Genomic DNA, 12,350 nt, shown 5'->3' with positions numbered 1-12,350 from the left:
GAAACCTCACTCATATAATGCTGCAATGATGTATTGCGGGCTTCCACGCAGTATGTTCATGTGTATTATGGAATGTAATATCTGCATCAGAAAAAAAACTATTTCAGATTGGCATTTCAATTCACAATTTCAGAATTACCAGCAATTTTTTTTAAAGATGGTAAAGCAAAACTCAAGGCACAAACATCTTTATAAAAACATTTTTTTTTACCTCTGATAGAGTGTGTTAAATACACAATTTACTTCTCTTTCATGTTCAATTCATGCATTTGCATATGCCGGATACTTCAGCTAGTGCTAAACTTTTAGTTGCTGCAGCTCTCATACACTGAAGAGCTTGTGTCGGTAATCTGCCCCCTACTCACAGAGTATTGTGTATTATATGAAGCAATCATAGAATATACAGAGTTATATGAATACCCAAGGAGAAAGGAGGGCCAGATAAATGAAATGCATGAATTGAACAAGAAAGATGGGCAATTTGACATCCTTAATGTGGTTCCAAACTCACAAGTGGATATATCCAGTGAAATGAACGGCCTCAGATGATACACAGAGATCAAACAAATCTCCCTACATAAGTTTTACAGGTATATCTGCTGTCTTCAGCTTTCTATACTCTTTACAAAGTGCACACCGTGTTAGAAATCTTTCTTCCTGTTTCAGCAGTGGGTGTTTAGTCTGGGCATACACTGTGTGACAGCTGATTCAAGGAAAGGCACACCCATCCCCCTCCCTCCACATAGGCAGAGGAACGAAGAAACTTGCAGTGCTGCAATGTGAATAGACAAGCTCTCTGATTATCCCTGACACAAATTTCCAGCTGCTTTTATCTCCTGTGTCGGAGGACTTGTCAGAAGTTATCATTCTGATAACAGAAAAATGGAGCAGCAGAAAGATACAGGACTTAAAGATTTGGAAAGAGATAAGTAAACACTACAGATACAGTATATGTGCCTAAGACAGATTTAATGTATGTTTACAACCACTTTAATGCACTCTATGCATTGAGGTAAAAACCTTCTAATACCCCCCCCCCCACACACACACACGCACACCCCACCATCCATAAATACCTGAGTCCTCCCACACTGTCCCAGCTACAGAAATGCTACTCTCTCTTCCTGGTCTCATAGGAGACTCTGAGATCATTAGGAGCTATTGGCTTCTGCTGTTGTCAATTAAATCCTGGAAGGAGGCTGCAGAAGGAGTGGCCGAGCCACACTGTGTGTGTCTATAGATGCAGTTTGGCTCAGGAGTAGTGATGGACGAACTTCCGACGGGACGTTTCGCGAACGCGAAACGCGAACGGACACAAACGTTCGCGAAAACGACCGTTCGCCGCGGGCTCCATTGACTTCAATGGGAGGCGAATTTCGCAAACCTTTAGGTCGAATTTGCGGCCACGGGGTAATTATTAGGGGGTAGCACGTAGTCCCACCACCTGGACAATAGCATAATACATGTATGAGGTGAATTTGGGATCGATAACTACAAGCATTTTTTTTTTATTTGGGAAATTGTTCTGACAATTCAGGACTATGGAGCTAATGAAGGCAATGGAGGAGAGGGAAGGTCAGGGACCAGGGTAGGCAAACAAGAGGGTGCAGGAGATACAGAGCACTGACAGCAGCACCGTAATACAGAGCACTGACATCAGCACCGTGACATACAGCGCTGACAGCAGCTCCGTGACATACAGCGCTGACAGCAGCTCCGTGACATACAGCGCTGACAGCAGCTCCGTGACATACAGCGCTGACAGCAGCTCCGTGACATACAGCGCTGACAGCAGCTCCGTGACATACAGCGCTGACAGCAGCACCGTGACATACAGCGCTGACAGCAGCTCCGTGACATACAGCGCTGACAGCAGCTCCGTGACATACAGCGCTGACAGCAGCTCCGTGACATACAGCACTGACAGCAGCTCCGTGACATACAGCGCTGACAGCAGCTCCGTGACATACAGCGCTGACAGCAGCACCGTGACATACAGCGCTGACAGCAGCTCCGTGACATACAGCGCTGACAGCAGCTCCGTGACATACAGCGCTGACAGCAGCTCCGTGACATACAGCGCTGACAGCAGCTCCGTGACATACAGCGCTGACAGCAGCTCCGTGACATACAGCGCTGACAGCAGCTCCGTGACATACAGCGCTGACAGCAGCTCCGTGACATACAGCGCTGACAGCAGCTCCGTGACATACAGCGCTGACAGCAGCTCCGTGACATACAGCGCTGACAGCAGCTCCGTGACATACAGCGCTGACAGCAGCACCGTAAGCAGCCCCAGGAGGAAGTCAGCACAGCACAGGGATGGTGTGATCCCCTCATAATAAGAACCCCCAGGAGGAAGTCAGCACAGCACAGGGATGGTGGGAGCCCCTCATAATAAGAACACCCAGGAGGAAGTCAGCACAGCACAGGGATGGTGGGAACCCCTCATAATAAGCAGCCCCAGTAGAAATATGACACCGCTCAACCTCTTCAAAGAGGAGGGTAGGGGCATATAGTACGGTGTGCTTTTTTGGGTCAGGGAAGTGAGCCAAATGAATTAAGAAGGTCTGTGTGCTTGATTCCAAAAATTGTTTATAGACATATACATGGTCTACTGATCACATGTGTTGAATTCCTCCGAGATCCATGCCTCATTCATTTTTAGAAATGTGAGGTAGTTAACACTGTGGTGAGCTAGGCGAGTACGCTTATCGGTCACAATCCCCCCTGCTGCGCTGAACGTCCTTTCGGACAGGACACTGGATGAGGGGCAAGCCAACAGTTCGATTGCAAATTGGGCAAGCTCTGGCCAGAGGTCAAGCCTGCCCACCCAGTAGTCTAGGGGTTCATCACTCCTCAGAGCGTCCACATCGGCCGTTAACCCAATGTAGTCGGACACCTGACGGTCTAGGCGTTCCCTGATGCTGGATCCGGATGACACCTGTCGATGGGTCGGCTGAAAGAATGACCTCATATCCGAAGTCACCAACACATCTTCAAACCGGCCTCTTCTTGCAGGCGCTGTTGGATTGGTACCCGCAAATCCTTCTCTGGGAGTGGGAATTGCTCCTCTGCCAGCGCACGCAAAAGCAGAATGCAGCATTTCTCGAAGCAAGGCCTGGAAGTGCTGCATTCTGACAGCCCTCTGCGACGGCGGTAACATTTCCGCCATTTTGTGTTTGTACCGGGGGTCTAAGTACGTTGCCACCCAGTACTGGTCCTTGACCCTCATGCTTTTTATACGGGGGTCCCTATTAAAACACTGGAGCATGAAGGCCCCCATTTGCACTAAAGTGGAAGCGGTGTGGTGGCCTGGCTCCTGCTCATCATCCAGGATAATGTCGTCCTCTTCATTCTCCTCTCCCCATCCTCGCACAACAGGGATCCCAGAAAGGTTTAAAGCATGCTCTTCTTGCTCCTGCTCATCCGCCCCGGCACCATCCTCCTCTGACTCCTCATCAGACTCCTGTTGTTGACTTGTCTCAGATAGAGTAGCCCCCCCTGGGAATTCATCCAGCATTGCGACTTCCTCATCTTCCCGCTCCTGCTCCTCCACAGCCTGATCAATGACACGACGCAATGCACGCTCCAGAAAGAAGGCATAAGGTACCATGTCACTGATGGCGCCATGGCTGCGACTGACCAGTTTGGTGATCTCCTCAAATGGCCGCAGAAGTCTGCATGTGTCGCGCATGAGCAGCCACTGGCGCGGTGAAAAAAAACCCAGCTCCCCAGAACCGTTTCTTTCGCAGAGTTCATACAGGTAGACGTTAACTGCACGTTTCTGCTGGAGCAGCCTATCAAGCATATAGAAGGTTGAGTTCCATCGCGTCGGGCAATCGCAAATAAGACGTCTGACCGGCAGATGGTGTCGCCGCTGAATGTCAGCAAGGCGAGCCATGGCCGTGTAAGATCTTCTGAAATGGGCCGAGATTTTCCTTGCCTGCCGCAAGATGTCCTGGACCCCAGGGTATTTGACAAGGAATCGCTGCACGACCAAGTTTAAGACGTGTGCCATGCACGGCACGTGCGTGATTTTGCCCTGTTTCAATGCGCTAAGCAGATTGGCACCGTTGTCACACACCACTTTACCAACTGTCAAATTGAGCGGTGTTAGCCACTCATCTGCCTGTGAACGCAAAGCTGAAAGGAGTGCCGGGCCAGTGTGGCTCTTTGCTTCCAGGCACAACAGACGCAGCACGGCATGGCAACGTCTCACCTGGCATGTGGAATAGGTTCTGGGGAGCTTGGGCGGTGCAGTGGAAGAGACGCTAGCAGCGGAAAAGGAGGAGGCAGCTGAGGAGGAGAGGGAGGAGGATGGAGTAGGAGGAGGAGAAGAAGAGTCAGGCCTGCATGCAATCCGTGGCGGTAAAACCAAATCTACACGGGTGCCACGGGTTACATGCTTGACGGCCGTCAGAAGGTTCACCCAGTGGGCAGTAAAACTGATATACCTTCCCTGCCCGTGTTTGCTAGACCACGTGTCTGTGGTCAGATGTATCTTGGCACCGACACTGTGTGCCAGAGATACATTCACTTGCCGCTGAACATGGCCATATAGCTCTGGGATGCCCTTCTCTGAGAAATACTTCCTTCCTGGGACCTTCCATTGTGGTGTTCCAATGGCCACAAATTTGCGAAAGGCCTCCGAGTCCACCAGTTTATATGGCAGTAGTTGGCGGGCTATGAGTTCTGACAAGCCAGCCGCCAACCGTTGGGCAAGAGGGTTATCCGGCGTCATCATTTTTTTACGCTCAAACATTAGGCCCACGGAAGCCTGCCTTTTTGCAGAAAAATGTGAGCTTGGCGTGATGGAAGGTGGAGTGGAGGACAATTGTGAGGAGAGAGGAGAAGGAGAAGTAGAAGACGAGGCTGGACGGTGAGAGCCTGCAGTGTGGCTTTGTGTGTTCCGTTGCTCCCACTGGGCTCGGTGATGGCTGCTCATGTGCCTTCTTAAGGCGGTCGTCCCTAGGTGAGTATTGGGCTTACCGCGACTAACGCGTTGACTGCAAAGATTGCAGATGGCAACGCTATTGTCAGCAGCGGACACGTTAAAAAAAGCCCACACTGCGGAGCCATGTGCCGGTGTCCTGGGAGCGCCAGATGTGACCGTACATGGTCGATGACTCGCTCCTGATACATTTGCAGTCTGCTTTGTCCCTGCTGTGCAATGTAAGTCATTGCTGCTTCTCCTCCCTATCTGCTGGTCCATATCTCCCTCTGAACTCCCCTCCTCTTCCTCTCTTGTGGGCACCCACGTGACATCACTAGACACGTCATCATCAACGTCACCTTCCCCACCGCTATAAGTAGAGTAGGCAGCAACACCGGGGACCAACCTCCTCCTTGGGCTGATCTGGGTACTGGCGTCAGACTGCTGAGTAGCGCTTGTTGCTACCTCCTCTTCCTGATCCAATACCAAGAGTGGCTGCGCATCAGAAATGTCCTCTTGATATGGATCGGAAAATAATTCCAGTGACTCAAGCGGAAGGTATGTGGTGGTGGTGGTGGTGGTCGTGTTGTTGGTGGTAGTGTCTTTGGGGGTGCACATAGCAGAGAGTGAAGAAGAGGGTGCAGATCGAGAGGATGAGGAGGGTGCAGAAGAGTAAGGCTGAGCGAGCCACTCAACCAAGTCTGGTGCATCCTTTAAAGTAATTGAACGCACCTTCTGCAACTTCCCACTTTGGCTCAAGCCTGTTGCTCCTGCCCTACCCCTACCACCCCTGCGGAAGGGCCTGCCTCTTCCTCTGCATGTCATTTTTTAAATGACCCTGTGACAAAACTCTTAGTCCCTATACCGCTGAAGGACTGCTGCAGTATAGGTGAGCGGTCAGCAGTGGTGCACGTCAACCCTATCTATTGTGGACCTATAGCGGTCCTTACAGAACAGCAGACTGTACCGCACTCAAGCCTATGTACCGTAGCACCCTATACCAAGTTACCAGTCCTTATAAGAACTTTTGTGGACCAAGCAGGTTGTGTATTAGTGTTTAGCAGACTGTACGTCAGTCCCTATACCGCTGAAGGACTGCTGCAGTATAGGGCAGCGGTCAGCAGTGGTGCACGTCAACCCTATCTATTGTGGACCGATAGCGGTCCTTACAGAACAGCAGACTGTACCGCACTCAAGCCTATGTACCGTAGCACCCTATACCAAGTTACCAGTCCTTATAAGAACTTTTGTGGACCAAGCAGGTTGTGTATTAGTGTTTAGCAGACTGTACGTCAGTCCCTATACCGCTGAAGGACTGCTGCAGTATAGGGCAGCGGTCAGCAGTGGTGCACGTCAACCCTATCTATTGTGGACCGATAGCGGTCCTTACAGAACAGCAGACTGTACCGCACTCAAGCCTATGTACCGTAGCACCCTATACCAAGTTACCAGTCCTTATAAGAACTTTTGTGGAACAAGCAGGTTGTGTGTTAGTGATTAGCAGACTGTACGTCAGTCCCTATACCGCTGAAGGACTGCTGCAGTATAGGTGAGCGGTCAGCAGTGGTGCACGTCAACCCTATCTATTGTGGACCGATAGCGGTCCTTACAGAACAGCAGACTGTACCGCACTCAAGCCTATGTACCGTAGCACCCTATACCAAGTTACCAGTCCTTATAAGAACTTTTGTGGAACAAGCAGGTTGTGTATTAGTGTTTAGCAGACTGTACGTCAGTCCCTATACCGCTGAAGGACTGCTGCAGTATAGGGCAGCGGTCAGCAGTGGTGCACGTCAACCCTATCTATTGTGGACCGATAGCGGTCCTTACAGAACAGCAGACTGTACCGCACTCAAGCCTATGTACCGTAGCACCCTATACCAAGTTACCAGTCCTTATAAGAACTTTTGTGGACCAAGCAGGTTGTGTATTAGTGTTTAGCAGACTGTACGTCAGTCCCTATACCGCTGAAGGACTGCTGCAGTATAGGGCAGCGGTCAGCAGTGGTGCACGTCAACCCTATCTATTGTGGACCGATAGCGGTCCTTACAGAACAGCAGACTGTACCGCACTCAAGCCTATGTACCGTAGCACCCTATACCAAGTTACCAGTCCTTATAAGAACTTTTGTGGAACAAGCAGGTTGTGTGTTAGTGATTAGCAGACTGTACGTCAGTCCCTATACCAATGAAGGACTGCTGCAGTATAGGGCAGCGGTCAGCAGTAGTGCACGGCAACCCTATGTATTGTGGACCGATAGCGGTCCTTACAGAACAGCAGACTGTAACGCACTCAGGCCTATGTACCGTAGCATCCTATACCAAGTTACCAGTCCTTATAAGAACTTTTGTGGACCAAGCAGGTTGTGTGTTAGTGATTAGCAGACTGTACGTCAGTCCCTATACCAATGAAGGACTGCTGCAGTATAGGGCAGCGGTCAGCAGTAGTGCACGGCAACCCTATGTATTGTGGACCGATAGCGGTCCTTACAGAACAGCAGACTGTAACGCACTCAGGCCTATGTACCGTAGCACCCTATACCAAGTTACCAGTCCTTATAAGAACTTTTGTGGACCAAGCAGGTTGTGTGTTAGTGATTAGCAGACTGTACGTCAGTCCCTATACCAATGAAGGACTGCTGCAGTATAGGGCAGCGGTCAGCAGTAGTGCACGGCAACCCTATGTATTGTGGACCGATAGCGGTCCTTACAGAACAGCAGACTGTACTGCACTCAGGCCTATGTACCGTAGCACCCTATACCAAGTTACCAGTCCTTATAAAAACTTTTGTGGACCAAGCAGGTTGTGTGTTAGTGTTTAGCAGACTGTGCGTCAGTCCCTATACCGCTGAAGGACTGCTGCAGTATAGGGCAGCGGTCAGCAGTAGTGCACGGCAACCCTATGTATTGTGGACCGATAGCGGTCCTTACAGAACAGCAGACTGTAACGCACTCAGGCCTATGTACCGTAGCACCCTATACCAAGTTACCAGTCCTTATAAGAACTTTTGTGGACCAAGCAGGTTGTGTGTTAGTGATTAGCAGACTGTACGTCAGTCCCTATACCAATGAAGGACTGCTGCAGTATAGGGCAGCGGTCAGCAGTAGTGCACGGCAACCCTATGTATTGTGGACCGATAGCGGTCCTTACAGAACAGCAGACTGTAACGCACTCAGGCCTATGTACCGTAGCACCCTATACCAAGTTACCAGTCCTTATAAAAACTTTTGTGGACCAAGCAGGTTGTGTGTTAGTGTTTAGCAGACTGTGCGTCAGTCCCTATACCGCTGAAGGACTGCTGCAGTATAGGGCAGCGGTCAGCAGTAGTGCACGGCAACCCTATGTATTGTGGACCGATAGCGGTCCTTACAGAACAGCAGACTGTAACGCACTCAGGCCTATGTACCGTAGCACCCTATACCAAGTTACCAGTCCTTATAAGAACTTTTGTGGACCAAGCAGGTTGTGTGTTAGTGATTAGCAGACTGTACGTCAGTCCCTATACCAATGAAGGACTGCTGCAGTATAGGGCAGCGGTCAGCAGTAGTGCACGGCAACCCTATGTATTGTGGACCGATAGCGGTCCTTACAGAACAGCAGACTGTAACGCACTCAGGCCTATGTACCGTAGCACCCTATACCAAGTTACCAGTCCTTATAAGAACTTTTGTGGACCAAGCAGGTTGTGTGTTAGTGATTAGCAGACTGTACGTCAGTCCCTATACCAATGAAGGACTGCTGCAGTATAGGGCAGCGGTCAGCAGTAGTGCACGGCAACCCTATGTATTGTGGACCGATAGCGGTCCTTACAGAACAGCAGACTGTAACGCACTCAGGCCTATGTACCGTAGCACCCTATACCAAGTTACCAGTCCTTATAAGAACTTTTGTGGACCAAGCAGGTTGTGTGTTAGTGATTAGCAGACTGTACGTCAGTCCCTATACCAATGAAGGACTGCTGCAGTATAGGGCAGCGGTCAGCAGTAGTGCACGGCAACCCTATGTATTGTGGACCGATAGCGGTCCTTACAGAACAGCAGACTGTACTGCACTCAGGCCTATGTACCGTAGCACCCTATACCAAGTTACCAGTCCTTATAAAAACTTTTGTGGACCAAGCAGGTTGTGTGTTAGTGTTTAGCAGACTGTGCGTCAGTCCCTATACCGCTGAAGGACTGCTGCAGTATAGGGCAGCGGTCAGCAGTAGTGCACGGCAACCCTATGTATTGTGGACCGATAGCGGTCCTTACAGAACAGCAGACTGTAACGCACTCAGGCCTATGTACCGTAGCACCCTATACCAAGTTACCAGTCCTTATAAGAACTTTTGTGGACCAAGCAGGTTGTGTGTTAGTGATTAGCAGACTGTACGTCAGTCCCTATACCAATGAAGGACTGCTGCAGTATAGGGCAGCGGTCAGCAGTAGTGCACGGCAACCCTATGTATTGTGGACCGATAGCGGTCCTTACAGAACAGCAGACTGTACTGCACTCAGGCCTATGTACCGTAGCACCCTATACCAAGTTACCAGTCCTTATAAGAACTTTTGTGGACCAAGCAGGTTGTGTGTTAGTGATTAGCAGACTGTACGTCAGTCCCTATACCAATGAAGGACTGCTGCAGTATAGGGCAGCGGTCAGCAGTAGTGCACGGCAACCCTATGTATTGTGGACCGATAGCGGTCCTTACAGAACAGCAGACTGTACTGCACTCAGGCCTATGTACCGTAGCACCCTATACCAAGTTACCAGTCCTTATAAGAACTTTTGTGGACCAAGCAGGTTGTGTATTAGTGTTTAGCAGACTGTGCGTCAGTCCCTATACCGCTGAAGGACTGCTGCAGTATAGGGCAGCGGTCAGCAGTAGTGCACGGCAACCCTATGTATTGTGGACCGATAGCGGTCCTTACAGAACAGCAGACTGTACCGCACCCAAGCCTATGTACCGTAGCACCCTAGACAGACCAAGTTACCAGTCCTGATAAAGAGCTTTGTGGAACAAGTGAGTTGTGAATGATTAGCAGACTGCAGCAGAAGGGCAGCAGTCAAGTATAATATTCTTTCTATATTTGGAAGAAAGAATATTATACGTGTACAAGCCTATTACCGTACCACTGATACCAGTCCTGAAAAGAACCTTTGTGGAACTAATAGTAACAGCAAGTCTTTAAAATTATCCTCACTGCCTGACACACTGCTTCCTGCCTGTCCCTATACAAATTGGCAAAAAAGAGTAGGCTGGAACGATTAGCTGGAACAGCTCTTTTGTGGACCTGATAGTAACAGCTAATGATGATGATGATGATGATGATGAAGAAAGACTAATCTGGCTGAGCTGTCCCTAAAATAGCAGCATACAGCGCTCTGTCCCTTTATCTAAACTGACAAAAGAAACTCAGGCTGCTGACCTAACACCTATACCAGTCCTGAAAAGAACTTTTGTGTACCAAATAGCTAGCGTTTTCTCTGTCCCTACTCCACACAGGATCCTTTCCCTACAGTGACAGAAGAAAGAATGTAAAATGGCCACCGGATCGGGTGTATTTATAGGTTAGGGGGAATGTCCAAGTGTCCATGAGCTGTCATGTCTCAATTGGTTGTCCTGTAACACATGATAAACGTGTCACGAAAGGTTAAAGTTCTTGTATACATTAAACACGTAAGTCCGCCGGGGCGAACGACGGAAAAAGGCGTTCGAACCCGCGGACGGCGAAAGTCGGAAATTCGCCGCGAAACGACCGCCGGGCGAACCGTTCGGCCATCACTACTCAGGAGAGAGAGGCACGGCTTGCTAAGGGGGCACCCAGTGGAAGAAGAAGTGGACAGTGCTGGCAGGGGACTCCAGAATAGGATATTGTTGCACAGAGCAGGTAAGTATAACATCTTTTTTTTATTTTAGCTAACAAAAAAAAGAAAAAAAACCTTTAATATCACTGTATTTAGAGGTAACGGTCTCCCCCCTAAAAAAATGCAGATGATGTCCGTACATTAAATTTCACTTTAAATTGATAACGTATAATACTCCATACTGTCATATGAGTCTATTGAAAGAAATCCACCTGTAACATCATATATTTGTACCGCTATATACGACATGGTTGTAAATAGAGTATATACTTTACTTACCAAGTGTTTATAGTAATATATGCATTTTTTTTTTGTTTTTTTTCAAATGTAGATAAAAAATTTGTTAAAGCCACGAGTATGGTTGGATGCTGCTACTCAGATTTTTTTTTCTCTTTCATTGGGCTTTGGAGGATTGATAGCATTTTCAAGTTACAACCCTGAGAAGTAAGCAATTTTATATTATTTGTTTGGCAGGGTTACTTTGCTTAGGATGCATAAATGTGCATTTCTCATTCAAGCATTTTTGTTTTTAATGCATTAACTTGCCTTTTAAATTAAGTTAGATTAGATTGTAAGCTCTTATGAGCAGGGCCCTCTTAATCCTCTTGTATTTTATTGTATTATAACTGTATTGTCTCCCTTTTATATTGTAAAGTGCTGCGTAAACTGTTGGTGCTATTTAAATCCTGTATTATAATAATAATAATAAGTTTTGACCACTTTCAGACTGCCCTATTTCCGGGACGCTCAGGATCACATACTGTATATATGTGATTCTGAATTTCCATCTGCAGGATGCGCATGTGCGCCGCTTCTGCTGTGATTCTTTTGTGGTAATGGCTGTTCGATTGCGATAAGGGACCACAATAGCGAACTTGGAGATATTATCCACAAACACCAGGGCATATCAATATCCTGAGGAGGTTTTAGACACTGTTAGAAAGGCCATAGTTATTATAGTTCAAATGGCTCTGACGTGGAAATCTCAAGGGGAGTAGTGTGTTTGGGCAACTTTTTGTGTAGTGTACAATTCTGAAACTTGACGCAAACCTGCTGTATTGAATCAGACAATCCTGGGGAGTATGAATATCGGCGGGTATGAATTTCAGTCCAGTCTGCCCCAAAATGCCCCATCGCGCTATGTACGACGTGGCAGAGTATTTAGGTCCATGGACTGTGGAATCAAGAGTTGAAAGGTGTTGTCGACTTGTAATGTACAAAATCTCTGGCCGAACTGTATCTGGGAATATGGGAATTTAATCCCTCTGTTCATCAGGTCATGTTCTTGTTTTATGTATTTTTTTGTTACGTACTCACTGGTGTTCGTATACGACTCATACAACTTCTGCATGGGTATGTTATGTTCAAACCCTGATTGTAACACAACTTAATACTCACCTTATGTGTCAGAACCAATGCCTGTGTAGCGCCGGCTCCTGAAGCACACGCGCTATGTTCTTTTTCTATTTAAAATTCCTAAAGCCACAGTTGGGTTTTAGGGTCAATTATCCCAAATTATGGTTTCAGGTACCAGTCTAGCTGGATTGCACTGGGTTTTGTTGGCCAC

At 48.2% G+C, this 12,350-nt stretch overlaps 1 protein-coding gene across 2 annotated transcripts in view; it reads left to right on the top strand.

Moving 5' to 3' along the window:
* LOC143996645 (sodium-dependent neutral amino acid transporter B(0)AT3-like) overlaps positions 1–12,350 on the top strand; it is a 159,171-nt gene that overhangs the window by 93,601 nt on the left and 53,220 nt on the right. For both annotated transcript variants that reach the window (XM_077491820.1, XM_077491819.1), the window contains one exon: positions 11,115–11,227. In XM_077491820.1, coding sequence (XP_077347946.1) covers positions 11,115–11,227 — 113 coding nt within the window. The remainder of the gene's footprint in view (positions 1–11,114; positions 11,228–12,350) is intronic.

The sequence above is a fragment of the Lithobates pipiens genome, unplaced genomic scaffold, assembly GCF_037356315.1.
Source record: "Lithobates pipiens isolate NorthernLeopardFrog02 unplaced genomic scaffold, aLitPip1_a1.2 Scaffold_19, whole genome shotgun sequence".
In the NCBI taxonomy this organism is placed as follows: domain Eukaryota; kingdom Metazoa; phylum Chordata; class Amphibia; order Anura; family Ranidae; genus Lithobates; species Lithobates pipiens.
The sequence above is the reverse complement of the archived record's forward strand: the minus strand, read 5'-3'. Positions and strand labels throughout refer to the sequence as shown.